Consider the following 17,684-nt stretch of genomic DNA (forward strand, 5'->3'; position numbering starts at 1 on the left):
TTACAGAAATATGGATCCTTAGTGGGATGCATTTTTAATTTTTTAATTTTTTTTTTTTGCGGTGGGGAGAGAAAGGTGATTGCTTTATAGGGAAATGGTGGTTTTATAAAGTTATGTTGCGAGGATGAGTGGCTGTGACCTAGGGTTGTATCAGCAAAGTAATGTTTGTCTGTTTTTATTAGTGGCGACAGCTGTTGATTCTGACATTTACGAATAAAGTTTTAAAAAATAAAGAATAAAGAATAATAATAAAGAATAAAGCTTTAAAAAATTCAACAGCTTGCTCTAGTTTGGTTTGAGTACTCACTTACGCAACACTGTTTGTGGCTTCCACTGTGTGATTATTGCGGATGCATCAGTGAATAAAGAGGATTGCTTGGATCTGCAGCAAAACATTACTTCACCTGATCCAACTGTGCCAGCAGTGGCGTAGCGTGGGGGGTGCAGGGGGGCCGGCTGCACCGGGCGCAACATCTGGGGGCGCGCGCTTGCACTCGCAGCTCTCTGCCCCTACCTGGCTCACTCACTCTCTCACTGCAGTGCTGGCTGTGCGAATCTGATCCGAGCCGCTGGGTCGCCGCCCACTGTGGAGGGGGTGGGTGCCAGGCGTGCGGTGCGGAGAGAGAGCGAGGGACTATCTGGGGGAGGGACAGTGCAGCGGCCGCCCAGCGCAGCTCTGAGCGCGGGAAAGAACCACACCAGACCAGACCAGGCAGCAGCAAGAAGAAGCTGGCAGCGGCGGCAGGTTAGGGGTTAGGGGGCGCAAATTACTTGCCTTGCCCCGGGTTAGGGGGCGCAAATTACTTGCCTTGCCCCAGGTTAGGGGGCGCAAATTACTTGCCTTGCCCCGGGTGCTGACAACCCACGCTATGCCGCTGTGTGCCAGTGAGCTTTCCCATTAACAAATACAGATTGCTGGGGAACTTCAACTCTGTGCTCAGCTCAGTGCCTCCTATAATTCATTTTGCACAGCTCCTGGTATACTAAGGGTGTACCTATGTGGGGCAACCTTTCTAAGCTGAGCCAACAAACTCTGGATGTATGAGTCAGGGAAGTTCCAAGGGTGTTCCTGATCCATTTTTCTGATCCTGTTGCCCCAATAGACTGGTCTGATGAAATCCCCTTCACTAAACTATATGGTTTCAAGTGGAAGTTTGCATAGTGCCCACAGACACTGCCAAGGTTCCCTGCTCCTTCTATTTTTATTTTGTTTAACGTGAGGCTTTTGCCTTTTGCAAGCGGTCATTTGTAGAGTTGGCCTTTGCAGGAGTGGCGGTTGCCTGTTTTTTTGTTCCCGTTGTATGTGTTTTGTGGTGAGTTATGCCCACAACAGGTGACGCAGGTGGCGCTGTGGGTTAAACCACTGAGCCTTGGGCTTGCCGATCAGAAGGTCGGTGGTTCGAATCCCCGCGACGGTGTGAGCTCCCGTTGCTCGGTCCCTGCTCCTGCCAACCTAGCAGTTCAAAAGCACGTCAAAATGCAAGTAAATAAATAGGTACCGCTCCAGCGAGAAGGTAAAGGGCATTTCCGTGTGCTGCTCTGGTTCGCCAGAAGCGGCTTAGTCATGCTGGCCACATGACCCGGAAGCTGTACGCCAGCTCACTCAGCCAGTAAAGCGAGATGAGCGCCGCAACCCCAGAGTCGGTCACGACTGGACCTAACGTTCAGGGGTCCCTTTACCTTTACGTTTATGCCCACAACAGTTTATTATATTTCAAAATGTGCCTCAAGGCTCAAAAATGTTGGGGATCGCCATTCTTTCTTTGCTTTTATTTTTTGTCTGTGCCCAGTGTGATTATATTGTTGAACTGAATTTATCTTAGTTGTCATGTTCCTCCTTGATCAGGTCAGTGTAGTGTAGGTGAGAACCCTGCCATGGCAGTGCAGGTTGAGAGAAGAAATCTTACTCATTCTTTTAGCAACTGATTTACCCTACCATTTGATGAGGGAGGGAGAGAGGGTGTCAAGCTAAATGTGCTTACATAAGGGAAGAGAGATGTGCTAATAATATAGGCAGCTGCAATTATAGAATTGTAGAATTGGAAGGGACCACAATGGTCATCTAGTCCAACACCCTGCAGTGCAGGAATCAATGCAGGACTTGAATCCACGACCCTGATACTGAGAGTCTCATGCTTTATCCGCTAGTGATTGCCCCTTGGTCTGCCTTCATCAACCTGCAGATATCCTTTCTCACCCAGCCACTATATGGTACCTGGAGCCAAGAGTGTCATTTTTTCCATAGCGATTGAGATCATTTCTAGATTTTGGAACTACAAAGATCTTTCCTTTGAAACCATGCTCTGAATAAACTATGGGCTCCTAGTTTGTAACTCTTAGGACCCTGACTTGCACTGTTTCAAGGTTATAACTGCATGTAACCCCAGGCGTTCCATTATTGATTACCCAGTGTGGTTGTTGTAAGAAATGCAGGCTTGAGGGCTGTGAATTAGATTGCAGCAGTACTGTTGTGTGAGTTTAATCAGCATTGAACTCACCATGTCCAAAAACCGAGGGGCACATCTGGTGTGAATGGGAACATGTAATAAGAATTGGGTGTGGGGGGGTTGTGGATTTTTTTGTAACATAGCATGGATTACTAAACAGGAGATTCAGACTGGTTGCAGGACAGCATTTTTGTTGTTTGGAGGTGAGAATAAGTCTTATTTCTAAAGACCTAATAATATTTTTGATGGCCACATGTCCATTGAGAAATTGTACAACGTTAGAAGGTCTGTGACATTTAGCCTTTAGAAAGATGGTGCACCAGTTGTTAAAAAAAGTGGCCAAACTTGATCTCTGCAACATGATATCTACCATGTAAATGTCAACCCCAGTGTTCCCCAGATGTTGTTGGACTGCATCTCCTATAAACCCCAGCCAGCATGGACAATGGTCAGTGATGAAGGGAGCTGTAGTTCAGCAGCAAAAAGAGGGACGCTAGAGGGACCTTCTAGACTGTTGCAATATTAGATGTTCGCTCTAGGATAATCAAGACCCCCACAACTCCCTGTACTCAGGAACTACAGTTCAAGAAAAAACTAGAACTATGACCTTTTAGTTAATTCATTGTTTAGAAGATTCAGCAATTGATTAAGCAATCATACACACACACACACACACACACACACACACACACACACACACACGTAGTACATTCAATGGAGTTCAGTGGGATTACTGCCAGGTAAGTGGTTATAGAAGTAAAGCTGTATTCTGTTTAAGGTAGACTAATTGAAATCTGTGGATTTGTGACCACTTTTCCTCAACCTGCTGTCCCCTAGCTGTTTTGAGCTTATAGATAGATAGATAGATAGATAGATAGATAGATAGATAGATAGAGTCTAATATGAACACTTACAAAGCTGCAGGTGACAGGCAGTACCTTGGAAGATATGTTTTTCCTCTTTTGTACATAAGGGAATGTGTCTTCTAAAGTAGTGCATCTGTGATATGCAATCATCCAAAAATTTAAAGAATGGGACTTTTGACTCAGAAATGTTGTGTTCATATGGAAGCTTATGCAGATTTAATTGATAACTTGATACATGAAATCCCAGGCAGCTAGGCAGGTACATTAAAACAACAACAACTAGCTAGTAACCCTAAGAAAAGCTATGGAAAGACATCACAATGCAATTTTGTACTACAGCTTTATGTTTTTGTTTTAATGTTGCAGTTGGCCTTGTCTGCTGAAAAGATCTTGCTCACTTTCAACCAGTTCATTAGCATCCCTGTTATCATCCATTTCCTTTTCATCTTCTTCACGATCAGCCAGATGCAATACAATGTCAAAGAATTGATTTCTCTGGCTAGAAGGCCATTATCTTGTTTTGACAAGGAAGGAAAACTGACCATATGCAGAATGCTAAGGGATGGTAAATGTATAGGTAAAAATAGTTGGCATTGGCAATCGTCTGTGCACGTATGTTTGGCAGCTGTTGTCTGCTCACTGTTTTAGTATTCACAGATTTGCTGGTATAATCCGTTTTCTTCATTGCTAATGGCTGAGTGCTCCTAAACACCTTCTAAGTAATTGCTTTTCTGCCATAGCTATGGTGGATTAGACTCTCACTGGTATGTGCAAACAAAGATGAAAGTAATAGTCCTGCTGCTGGTTGCTAACTGGATTAATTTACATAGGGGAATGAGAGAAGTTCTCTTCTTGTGTGTTATATCAAACTACTTATCAAGTTGCATGCTTTCTGCATGCTGGGGAGAAACAGGCTTAGTTTCTGGGCGCTATGCATGTTTAGGAGCACAGGCAGTGCAAGGGGCTGCTAAAATGAATGGGAAGGCCTACACATTTTCACATCCAGCCCTTGTTCTTCCCTCAGTACATTTGGTTTGATGCTAACAACTGCAACAAGATGGTCAAAAGGCTTAATGGAACTAACCAAATTCTGGGCCAAGAAAAGTTGAGTTCTGTGGCCTCTTAAATTGAACTAATTTGCATGCATTTGCCTATTTTGCACACCTTCCTCTTTGTTTTTTTTAGTTGCAAGTAAGAGTACAAAGTTGTCCTCTAACCACTCCATCTTGTCATTGTCTTTGGAACCATCACTATATTTGGGCTTGAGATGTTCAGATCTGTTTTTCATTTTTGTTTCATTTTAACTTTGTTTAGCTCTGTTCCGCATTCATTTCCATGTGGTGGTTCGCAACCCGCAGAAATGTCAACAAATACATTAAATGGCACATTGTCACCCCCAGGGTAGGGGAGGACTGTCTTGTAGACCCGCAGATCTTCAGAGATTTGTCAGCTGGCATCAAGGTGCAAGCAGCAGGACGCTGGGTCCTAGAGCACGGCACGGCTGGCAGTCTCCAAAGTCACTCTCACAAGCTGGAAATATCTGTTTGATAAAATAATTTGATTTGGACAATAAACAGACATAGTCTGGACCGAAGAAGACTGAGAAAAAAATCTACAATTCAAAACATAACCAAGAACAAGTAAAAAATAAATAACTCAAGAATCCACTTCACATATGCAACATACTATCAACAAAATAACAGCAGATAACAACAGAATAAAGTCACCCCCATACATTGCAAACAACCAAGACAAAATTAAAAAGAATGCATTACACAAAATATCATTCCCCATGGAATATACCTAATGCTGTTGTTCCACTTTTGTTACAAATTTCTATTTGCACAACAGAACTTCTTATTTCTCTCTTGAGTCCTGCAGCCTCCCACCTCAAAATCTGCTGCAGAGAGTTGGAGCACCCTCTGGAGCAAATTTTGGGGGCTTGCAGGGGGAGGAGAGGAATGGAAAGTTCCATTGTGTGAGCAGAATTCTGCAGTAATGGATAGAACCCCATATTTTTGCTGCTGGCAGTGCTAGAAATTCATACCAGCCTACATTTCACTGACAAAAATACATTCTGTGCAACTCTCCTAATTTCATGCCAAAGAGAATTTTGCAAGCCTCGCCCTGCTCCCCATTGCATACTGGTGTAAATTGTCCACTGCATTCCTTATGCATTGAACTCTGTACCTACCCCTGTGATTTACAAGCTAAGAGAATGGTTGTTTTTCTGTAAAACATCTACTAGCAAAAGGATAATACATTATCAGCAGTACAAAATGTAGTCTAACCAACTGTTTCACTCTAGACTGTGTGCTAGAGATGAGACACAGCCAATCTCCATTCACAGTCCAGTCCTAAACATGTTGAATCAGAATGAAACCCCACTGAGTTCAGTAGGACTTACTGTACTGCCAGGTAAATAAATATGGGATTGTAGACTCAGAGTTTTAACTTCTAGAGATCATGTGGAGGAAGCTTTAACCCCATGGAGGATGGCAGTGGTAGTACAGTATTGCCTGTTAACATATTTGAGCAAGGGATTCCCAAAAGTCAAAAATATGGAACAGAGCTTACGACATAGGGACTGTTCATGATAAACAGGCAGTTGAAGCATATGGAAATTTTATTTATTTTGCAGTAACTGATGTAGGAGATCAGTTTTCTGAAGATAGCTGGATTTTTCTATTACCCCACCCATCAAGTTCATTTCTATCTCCTGTGGCCTGAATCAAGTTATTTTTTTTTTTTTACTCACTAGGGACATGAATTAGCTTTCCAATACCAGGATGTTTGTGTTTTCAACCTTGCTTTGTCAATGGTTACAGTAACGGTTTCAGATGCATTTGAGTTCTAACATATCCAAGTCTGTCCTTTCGGCATTTCATTTCCTTGTAACTCGCCTGATTGCAACCCTTCTTCCAACACAACTATGTTTATACAGTATACACCTGTCAACTTGGATAAGGTATTTTGGTACCTTAAAGACCAGCAAATCTATCATGGCATATGTTTTTGTGTGTTTTAAAATACACTTTTAAAGTGTCTTTTAAAGTGACAAAAGTCTCTGATGTTTTAATAGGTATTAGTTATATTGAACAGGGACACTGGTGGCACTGTGGGTTAAACCACTGTGCATCTTGAGCTTGCCGATCAAAAGGTCGGTGGTTCGAATCCCCGTGATGAGGTGAGCTCCTATTGTTCGGTCCCAGCTCCTGCCAACCTAGCAGTTTGAAAGCAGGCAGTGCAAGTAGATAAATAGGTATTGCTCCAGCGGGAAGGTAAACGGCATTTCCGTGTGCTGCTCTGGTTTCACCAAAAGCGGCTTAGTCATGCTGGCCACATGACCTAGAAAAACTGTCTGTGGACAAACGTCAGCTGCCTAGGCCAGTAAAGCGAGATGAGCGCTGCAACCCCAGAGTCGTTCGTGGCTGGACTTAATTGTGAGGGGTCCCTTTACCTTTGTGTTGTTTAGAGTAAAATAAATCAATTAAGTCTGTAACAACCCAGTGAAAAGAATAAATATTGAGTTTTCCCAGTAAGGTTCATCTGCTGAAGCAAAGTTTGCATGGTTGTCTCGTGCAAAAGAGCCAGTCTGTGTTCCCTTTTGCAAAATGGAACAAAGCAAAAGAAATCATCACCGAGTGTATGCTGCAGTCTCTAATTCTGTCAGCTGCAGGATAACTGGAAGCTTCTGGGAAGTTAATCTGACATTTAGCAGCATGTTATAAGTCAGCTGCCAAGTGAAGCTGATTTTTCATTAATGACTTCCCTATTGGAAATGAATCTTCTTTAAGAAGAAATATATGAAGAGAGGAGGGTATTATTTATTGTTATCTTCATCATTGTCATTATTATTAATACTATGCTGCTTTTGCATGCAGAGCCAAGAGAGAGATGGTGTCGTCTGAAAGGAAATCTGCTCTTTCTAATGAAAAATAAGAATAAGGTAATTCATTTCTTTCTTTTCCTTCGTATTTGTGCCTTTTCCTGAATTTACACAATTCTTTTCACTTTTTAAAAACCCCTTGGTACGATTCTATGGATAGAAATATTCAGTATTGTTGGCAGTAACCTAAACATTACCTTCCGTTTACCTTTATGGCTGTTTATAAAATGTGAGACAATCCTCAGTAGCATCAACAATGCTACTGAAAGATTGGCTGCATCAGAAATGACTTGAGGCCAAACAGTGTCCTAATTTGATGTGTAAAAGAAGATGTCAATCCAGAATCCTCCAGCAGACTTTTATTGACTGCAGAATCCACATTTTAATTCCTACTATTGTTAAAGAAAGATAGAATTGGGGAGCTCTGCAATGCTTTTCTGGGGCTGTTTGTGCTGAATATTATTCTTACAATAGTGTCCGTTCTAGGAGAAAGTAGTTGTGTATATTTGCATTTCTTTTGATTCAGTTAAAAGAAGCTTTCAGAACCCGTTTTTAATTCAAGTTTTAAATCTTGGGATTTTGGGAAAAGAAACAAAGAATGAGAGGTTTAACTATTTTCATTATCTTTCACAGTTGACAGACCTTGACACATTTGGAGTCATGGCAATAGAAAGTGAGAAGCTAATTATTATTATTGTCTGGTTCAGACATTATAATTTTTGGAGGGGTCAGATAAGCCAGAACTGCTAATATGAGATTCAGATAACTTTATCTGTAGCAAGCATTGGTGGAATCTGTCTTTGTCGCTATCTCCTGCCACAAATAGCTTCGGTAAATGTTTATTTGGAGGGATTAATTTCTACTGAAAATAAAATTGTATAACGTGTAGCATGATTGCAGCAGTGTAAAGGCTAGTTTCAGGTGGTTTTCTCCTTCTTTGAAAATTATACATATAAGAAATGAAAATGAAAACAGATAATCTAGGTCAGTTGTCTTCTGGAGGCTCAGTTCAGACATCATGCCACACTATGACTCTAACTGTGGATTGTCAGTTCATATTTTACACCAAAGCACAGTAAGCACAAACCATGACTTGCAAATCCATTTCAGACAATGGTGGGTTTTTTTGAATTCTGGTTTTCTCTCTGATTACTTACCTTCCTTAACCATGAGTTGACATAATGTCTGCATTAAGTTTACCTACCTCCACCTCCCACTCCGCATCTCATTAATTATCCAATAGAACCTATATTGCTTAATATGACACAACACACATCTAGGACTAGTTAACCAGAAGGCCTGCTGTGTTAGCTCCTGGGACACCATAGCTGATATACATATAGGGACTACATATGGCAAAATGCTTATACAGTGGTACCTCGGGTTAAGTACTTAATTCGTTCTGGAGGTCCATTCTTAACCTGAAACTGTTCTTAACCTGAAGCACCACTTTAGCTAATGGGGCCTCCTGCTGCCGCCACGCTGCCGTAGCCCGGTTTCTGTTCTTATCCTGAAGCAAAGTTCTTAACCTGAAGCACTATTTTTGGGTTAGCGGAGTCTGTAACCTGAAGTGTATGTAACCTGAAGCGTATGTAACCCGAGGCATCACTGTATATCACATAGGGATAGTAAATTTTCAGACAATGTAAGTGAGTGACTAAGAATATTGTGGTGAGAACATTGTGTTCTTGTCTCCATCCTATGCATATTCAGGAAACCGTATGACCAGATCATACCCTTGTACAAATGAAAGCAGGTAGTTCATTGCAAATCTAAATATGTACAGGTTGCGCGCATAAACAAAAACTGGATATGTGTAGTGTTACAGTATGGGTCATGAACCAGCATGTGTGTTTAAGCACTCATGTGTGTCCACATACCAACAAGAGGTTTAGGATCTTTTGCGGGAGTTATGCCTTGCACTTATGAATATGTGTTTACCCACAAGAAGTTCCCACACACCAAAGGAATAAAGAAAACTTAGTTTATTATATGAAATAGAAGTGATGGAATATATATAAATGCTGCTTCAGACAGTAAAATTATAATTTAAGCAGGCAGAAATTTACACAATACATACACACCTTGATCTAAAGAGTGGCAGAAATAGCTAACTATTTTTTAAAAAGCCTGTAGAAAAGTGAGCTTGGCAATTTTGTCACAGAAACCTAGAATTAGTATAAAACCTAATTATGGTTTACAAGGCAGAAATGGAAAGGGAAGGATATAACTAGCCTTAAGCATGTGTATGAGGGGGTTGGATATGTTCTGTTGAAGCTAGCAGAGCCAACTGCCTTCTGGGATTCTGGGGTTTTTAATATGTTTAGCTAATGCCTCCTAGTAGGAAATGGAAGGGCCTTGAAATGAACACATCCTGCCCTTTTCTCATCTTGCCCATTCTAGTGAGAAAATGACTAAAAACTGGGGAACCTGTTTGGATAACAAAAGGATGAAAGGCTGTGAAAGTGAGCCATTAACTGAACCTGGCCACCTCTTAGTTTGTTCTCTGCCTTCAAATTATTCTGCCATGGTATGGATGGCTCCCAATGAGGAGTTGAGAATCCTGTACAGTGGTACCTTGGGTTACATACGTTTCAGTTTACATACTCTTCAGGTTACAAACTCCGCTAACCCAAAAATAGTAGCTCGGGTTAAGAACTTTGCTTCAGGATGAGAACAGAAAATATGCTCCGGCGGCGCGGCGGCAGCAGGAGGCCCCATTAGCTAAAGTGGTGCTTCAGGTTAAGAACAGTTTCAGGTTAAGAACAGACCTCTGGAATGAATTAAGTACTTAACCCGAGGTACCACTGTGCTTGGAAACTAAATTTCCATGTGTTAATTTTTACAGGGTGTAAGGAACTCAGGATATTCCTGGGTGTCTTTTAAGAGACTAGACTGGAATCAAACTTATAACAAAGCCACCAGAAGGTTCACTGTGTGGTACCCCTTGTCATATTTAGCCATGTCAGTCTTCTAACTTATGCCATGATCTACAGACATAGACCATATCATAAGTTTAGATTCACAGGGGTTTGAGAGTTGGGGTTTCTCACCATGATTGCACTCATTCTCCTAAGCATGTTCAGTACACACACTTCCAGTTATCTGCTTCATAATGGCCAGAAATTATTTCTTGCAGAGGCCATATTTGAGAAATGCATGAAATATGGTTAAGTGACTGGTGGAGCAACTTTTGATTCAGGGCATGTAACCATATTCCCTGCCAACGTAGTTAGATTGAATTTCAGTAATGCAATGAAGGTATGGACCTAGATTTAGGTCAGGAGATGCTTCCATCTTAATGTTTTTTTCCATGTATTCAAACGAACGCTTGATGTAGGACATTTACTGTGACCACCAAGTATAGCTAACCACATTATGTGAACATATTGGCCAATAGCTCTGGATCGGCTGGTGAATGTGTCAAGTCATGGAACCTCAGATAATGCAGATATATGGCTGATTTCTCTTTTTCCTTTCTCCCAATTCCTGCATGGCATATGAAGGATTTAAAATGCTTATATAATCAGACAGCTATTAAGACATTTCACAGATATCTAGGTCACACCTTTTCACATGGAGAAACGTCTGCTGTTGGTTGCTTTCATGGTATCAAAATTACCATTATTAAGTTTCTGAAAAAAATGTTTTTGTCTATATAGCAGACTCGTAAGTTCTCTCTCGGTAAACTATTCAGTATTAGAAATTTGATCTTATTGAGAACTTTTCCATGTGACCTTTCTAGCTTCTCAAACTTCTGAATGCTTATATATTTGCTTTATGCAAACTGTATTAGGTACAAAAGGAGTATGAAACCTAATTATGGTTTTTCTGTGCAATAATTGTTCCATGGGGCCCTGAATAAATATGAGTGTAGAAGTACATGTTTTAAAACCTACTTTAATGTTTTTATTTAAAAGTGGATTTGTGATCAGTAGGCTGTAGTAATTTCCTTAGAATAATCATTACTATCATTTGTAGTATATCCTTCTTAGCTTGCAGCTTAATGATGCAGTAGTAAAGACTGTTCCCATCTATTAGCTCAATTTGCCCCTGTGCATGAACGGCACATTTATATTGCTTAGAAACTTCAGATTCTTTGTGTAGGATTTTGAAAAGTGCATTTCAAGCCTGCTCAAAGTTAATTTGTATGCTTTATATAAATTAACTTGTTAAATCCCGCAAATTCCACAAGATACTAGGTAATATAGGCAGCCATATTTCTTAGTTTAAGTTTAGATCATTTTAAATACTGCTTCGGTTGGTATTCAGGTGGGTTCCTTGTACAATTGTGAAGCTGCCAAACATTTGCTTTAACCTAACTACCATTAAAAATGGTTCTCTCTGAAAGCAAGTTTTGTGTGACATATTAAGGCTGCTGTGAATTTTTATGGTAACCTTTTAATCCATCTGGAATTGAGGGGTCTGACTGAAAGTAATGTAAGGCTCTTAGCTGTGCAAGCATGAAGGTGAATGTAGTCATATGCTTAATGATCAAGTGTATTTAAATAAAAAGTGAGGAATGTACTGCTGTGTGACTTGCTCCGTAATGAATTGCGTTTCTATAAACCAGTTGCATTCCTAGGCACAGGAGTGCTGGTAGGCAAGATGAATGAGCAAATTGAAATATCCACATTGCCAGTAATTTTAAGCTTTCTTGCAATGTTTGTAAAAGCTTTATGTAAACTACATTCTTACAGCTTATATCACAGGTTTTAATGTATTATTACCAGTTGACAGAAAAGCATCAAAGTAAAATTGTTGATTGATTCATAAATCAATAATTGCAGTTTATGTGTTAGGGGAAAAAATGTGAGAATAATGGCTTGTTTTAAGTGTTGTGATGTGGCATGCATAGTAATCACCTATAAAGCTGTGAAAAGGTTATGCAGGGTTTCAAAGCATGCCAGTGAAAAATGTAGACTATGAATTTTTATAGACAAAAAAACTCTCCATGGTGGGTTTTTTAATAGCTTGTGTTCTTTGATTTCCCATGCTTAAAGATGACTCTGGCTGCATAGATGTAATGTGAAATAATGGTTTGTCTAGCTAAACTTGTTTTGTGTTAATGTCTATGTGCAGATGCTTATGTGAATGATCATTGGGCTCATGAAATCCTGCCTCCCTTTCTTTGTCTTGTACATGGCAGCTTGGAGATCACAAGCTTTCTTTTCCATTTTAAAGCAACCAATTTGTCATTGTGAGTGAACCCAGACAAACAGTGGTCATTTTAAACTTTGGTTCAGATATAAGAGCTTTTTTTTTTTAGCTTTTATAAGTCAATTTAATAGTGAGAGAGGATCTTGATTAAGACCTAAATGGACAGAATTGAACTTGCTGATATATCCACTTTAGCAATTTCATGCTAGAGTGTCCATTTGACCTCCTTTTGTTAGATAATTTTGAATTTCTGCTCTGCAGTCAAACGTTTTCAGATATTCAAATGACCTCACATTGGTTTCTGCATGGTGCTATTTTTTTATGGCAGGTTTGTGCCCATTTGTTCTTTTGAGTAGAGACTGATCCGTTTGTCCTATGCAGAGTGGCTTTGTTGGCAGGTGATGTTAGGGACTGAAGAGGCCTGTGAAATTTGGGTCAACCAATTTCCTCATGAGTTATCTTCCTTAGCACCAAACCTCTGCTTTAAGCACCAATTTACTATTGTTGCTCTGTGTAAATGTTCATTTCTTTTTTAAAACCTATCCTGGCCACAGATACCCAGGACAACAAGCAACTACTCTTATAACACCTAATTCTATATATTTTATATCCATGCAGTCCAGAATATGCATAATTTCTAAGTGAGAACCTGCAACCTCTATAACAGAAAACTAAGAGATGGTGAGGACTGATGTGGGTGCAAGCTGTTTAGGGAGGAGGGTGGGGGAAAATATGGCATGGATGATACAATTTATACAATTACACAAAGTGTTTGTGTGAAATGTTGCAGAGGATTAATATAAACATGTAATATAAACAGAGAAAATGTTGTATCAAATGTCTCCGGCCAAAGAATATACTGCAGTGTTACTTGCTGCGTTCTAATACATGTTCTGCAATGTTTGGGTTTTATCTGAACAGAACAAAAAAAGCAGGGGGTGGGTTTGCACATAACCCTAACCTGTTTGACAGTTGTTTTAGCTAATATCTGCCCATTGCAGAACATGTGTAAAAACTCAGAACTCATTTGCAAATATCAGTTGTGTATAATTAGCTTGATAGCCGTGAAGCTGGTCTAATTGAACTGCTGTGTTTATGTGATGCCATTAAACATCTTCTGGTGTCAGCCTTTGGCCTGCAGCACAATATTGCATTCACCTTGGGGAGGGCACAGATGATAGCACCTCTGTCAAAAATATTCTAGTTGCCCTAATATTTATGAGTACAGTGGTACCTTGGGTTACAGATGCTTCAGGTTACAGACTCCGCTAACCCAGAAATAGTACCTCGGGTTGAGAACTTTGCTTCAGGATGAGAACAGAAATTGCGCGGCGGTGGAAGGCCCCATTAGCTAAAGTGGTGCCTCAGGTTAAGAACAGTTTCAAGTTAAGAATGGACCTCCAGAATGAATAAAGTTCTTAACCCAAGGAAGCACTGTATAGGACAGTGCCATTCTGTTGAATGTGTCTGTTCTCCTGAAAGTGCTCTTTCTTAAAAGGGTCTTCATGAAGTCATGGAAGCTCTTAGTATGACTAGGGTGCGAAGATAAGTACCCTTCTTAAATGTTGGGGCAGAGAGATCATGAAATACTGCATCCTAGTAGTAAATGGAGCGTGTGAAGCTTTTTACTTGGCAAAGGTGCTTCTTTCAAAAGGAAAATGTTTTCCTATGAAGGGGAATTTTCTTAGTTTAGGTGCATATCTCAGCAGGGTCTCTAAATTCTAATTTGCTGAAAGCAAAAGCAACTTTCTCCCAATAAAATGCATTTATCCCCCTTCACACTCATGGTTTGGGAGAAGGAAGAGGACTCTCTTTCATTTTCCCAAACCTCTCCATCGTTAAATCAGCTCAATTCTTGACCATTATTTCAGCATCACAGGTTTTAATCCCTAAACTTGAAGAGCTGCTGCTCTTAGACATAATCAGCGAGTCACTGGCTTGCTGTGTTAGAACCTTGATTGTTAGCTGCCCTCTCTCTTAAAAAAGGTAAAGGGACGCCTGACCATTAGGTCCCGTCGTGACCGACTCTGGGGTTGCGGCGCTCAGCTCGCTTTATTGACCGAAGGAGCTGGCGTACAGCTTCCGGGTCATGTGACCAGCATGACTAAGCCGCTTCTGGTGAACCAGAGCAGTGCACGGAAATGCCATTTACCTTCCCGCTGGAGCAGTACCTATTTATCTACTTGCACTTTGACGTGCTTTCGAACTGCTAGGTTGGCAGGAGCAGGGACCAAGCAATGGGCGCTCACCCTGTCGCGGGGATTCGAACCGCCAACCTTCTGATCGGCAAATCCTAGCCTCTGTGGTTTAACCCACAGTGCCACCCGCGTCCCATCCTCTCTCTTACAGCACTGCAAACATTTCTGAACAAAGCAAGCCAGCCTTATAATGTGCCGATTTAGAATATGTTTCACCAGATGGAAGCCCTCCCTTGCAGTTGCTAAGTCGTGGCATTAAAGGGTACTACACATATACATTTTTTCACGGCTTTGAAGTGCAAATGTCCACCTGAGCAGATGTGGGTACTTGGGGTTTCTCAGGCTGATGCCATTTGAATGCCCATCCAAGAGCAAATTAACGTAATCAGCCTTGATTCAAAAATCTGCTCTGTGTACGCCACTGTATTGAAAAACACTGAACGAGCCTCTGCCTAACTTCTTTACCAGCCCTCAAAGGCATCAGAGCTCCTTATGTGATCGTCTTGGAAGTCCCTTTCATGATAAAGATGACCAACCACAGTGTTCCAGTAGAACAATGGTTCCTGACCCAGAACCTTAAGATTTATTCTTCTCTGTAGAACTCCTTGTGTGCCTTTCACATGAGCTGCTTTCCCCAACACCAAGATGATCTCTGTTGTGGAGTGTTGTGTGGAAAACCCCCCAAATATCTATTTTTTATTAGTTGTCCATTTGTATGTGGTAGTATATAATTGCACCCAAAACACTTGCATGTTTTAGATATGGTGGTTGCCCTTCATACTGGCTATTGCTGAGAAGGGAAAATGCCATATAAGAAAGTACCCCTTGCTGATGTTCTTATCTGCTTTATAATGTGAGTTGACAGTAGGTGGCAGCAGTAAACTCCTTTGCTGAAGACCCTCCTGGTTTTGTGGACTTTTAGAAATATTAATATGTTTTCTGGGAATCTGATTTATGAAGACGAAGGCAAGTCAGGGATGAGAAATCTCTGCTGTGTAGTAGGATATGTTCAGAGCTTATGGAATAAGATGTGTACATGGAGTAAAGATTTTAGATGGGCCCTTCAGCCATCGTGCAACTTAAGAATAAGTACTGGTGCTGGCTGACTCTGGGTTCTTGATGTAATGTATTGCTTGTCCCACTGCGATGTTTCCAGAGAAACTGCATCTTTTATCCCTCCCTCAGCTTCAATATATGGTGACTTGTGTAGCATAGTATGGTGAATTGTCATTTTACCAGGGCATCTGTGGCACTCTTGAGAGCACTGTTGGCATGCTGGAAAGCCTGCTTATAGGCCTTTATGTGCTAATGCACACGAAAGATTTCTGTGTTTAGTTAAAATACTTAAAAGCAGCTTGTTCTGTACTAACTCAGCCATTATAATGTAGGTCAGGGAGGAGAAAAAAAGGAAGGTAATTTCATTAAATGTAGCTCTCCAGCTTAGTTTTTTCTATTATTCTTAACAAGTTTTTTCTCTTAAAAACAGTGCAGTACTTGCTAAGAAACCTCCTAACAAAATTGCCATCCAGCATTAACATTGGTTCACAGCTTGCTGAGATTTTATTATTGCTGGCTCTCAGCAATAACATATCCCTCCCCCAAATATTTTATTCTAAGACCTTCTTCAACATCCTTTCATCACCTCCCATTTTGTTTCTTTCCCAATAAATAAGCTTATATAACTGAGGTGTACGTGAGAGAGAGAGGGAGGGAGAGAGAGACTGGAGGAAGAGAGATGGACAGACAGTCAGAGACTTTCTAGTAGAATAAACATATGACCAGTTCCAAGTGTTCCTCTGAGGGGAAAATGTGATAAAAAAGGAGAGGTTGTCAGCAGTGCTGTAGATTAACTCAGTAAAGCTAATGGATCAATTCTTTGGAGAATAAAACTAAATTCGTCTGCAAAATATATTGCATATAACTGCTGCATCAAGTACTGAAGTTCTCCTGTCCAAAACCTCTAGGTACTCTGATTTCATTGGTTCTTGCATTAACAGAATGCAGTACTGTGAAGCAAATTTTATTAGGATTACGAAGTATTTGCAGCTGTTCTATTCTGTCTCTCTCTTGTCTTCTCTTTACTGATGATTGGAGACTGCTGCATTAAAGGGTTCATGTTTATAGGATGACCAAAGCAACCGAGGGTTAAACAAACCACTTTTCCTCTTCAGAGCAAGATTTAAAGACTTGGTTTTTAATGCAGTTCTTGTATTTTCTGAAAGGCAGTTGTGTAAAGGTATCATTCGCTTAACAACATGTCTTAAGGCTTGATTTTGTAATGTGTTAAGAACATGTTGTGTGTCAGCACAGCACATTTCGGTTTCCTGAAGGAAAAGGTAGAACAATTATAAATGGTCTGATAACTGAGTGAGATGTAGCAGTCTGAAGAGATGAGTGTTGGTCATAATGGGAGATGTTCTAGTCCTTTCAACAGCTTGATATGGGCAGATTCATTCCCCCCCCCCTTAGTACTCATGGTATTTGGAGTATTCGGAGAACTTGTACAACCATGCCCAGGTTTTATTGTAAGAGATTGGTGGTGGTAATGAACTTTTTTCAAACATTCCATGCCAAGTGTTCCATGTCAGTCCAGTACATGTGTGATTGGAAGCCAAATCATGGTTTTCTGATATGTAAATGAACCTGTCCTGATCCTTTGGCTCTCATACTCCCCCTTCCTTTCTCATTTCTTTGTATGCCATATGAAATTGAAAGTTCCCACTTTTGCTTTTAAACTAACCATATTTCATTTTGGTGTCTGAATTCTGGAAACTGGGTTTTTTTAGGGTTAGCAAGAACAACCTGGATCTGAAGCCACAGGTTCTGGGGTTAGTTGAAAATTGGAAATGGAGACATTTGCAGGCTCAGATATAAAACTTGGAAATTGTGATTGCTTCTTGCTTCTGAATTGTTATAACTCCATGGCGATCTGTTCGAAAGTTTTGTACACCTTTGGAACACATAAGTGTTATCCTAAATGAATTATTTGTGAATTTACTTGGAATCCATGTACCAAATTATAGAACATTAGTTGACAAGTAAATATGTGATAATCTTGAAGAAGATGCATGGAATGTTTAAAATTAAACAATATTCTAAACCATATTTTGTGCATTTTTGTTGT

General features: G+C 40.4%; 1 protein-coding gene across 8 annotated transcripts in view; it reads left to right on the forward strand.

Annotated features, from left to right (window-relative positions):
* INPP4B (inositol polyphosphate-4-phosphatase type II B) overlaps positions 1-17,684 on the forward strand; it is a gene marked incomplete at its 5' end in the record, with an annotated part of 266,775 nt that overhangs the window by 49,774 nt on the left and 199,317 nt on the right. For 2 of the 8 annotated variants that reach the window (XM_081208334.1, XM_081208338.1), the window contains 2 exons: positions 2,518-2,650; positions 7,198-7,262. In XM_081208334.1, coding sequence (XP_081064460.1) covers positions 2,533-2,650; positions 7,198-7,262 — 183 coding nt within the window. Of the gene's footprint in view, positions 1-2,510; positions 2,651-3,670; positions 3,891-7,197; positions 7,263-17,684 lie in introns of those variants that run through there. The other 6 variants (XM_081208335.1, XM_081208336.1, XM_081208333.1 and 3 more) reach the window with 5 other exon arrangements.

The sequence above is a fragment of the Podarcis bocagei genome (genome assembly GCF_964188305.1).
Source record: "Podarcis bocagei genome assembly, chromosome: 9".
Classification (NCBI taxonomy): Eukaryota; Metazoa; Chordata; class Lepidosauria; order Squamata; family Lacertidae; genus Podarcis; species Podarcis bocagei.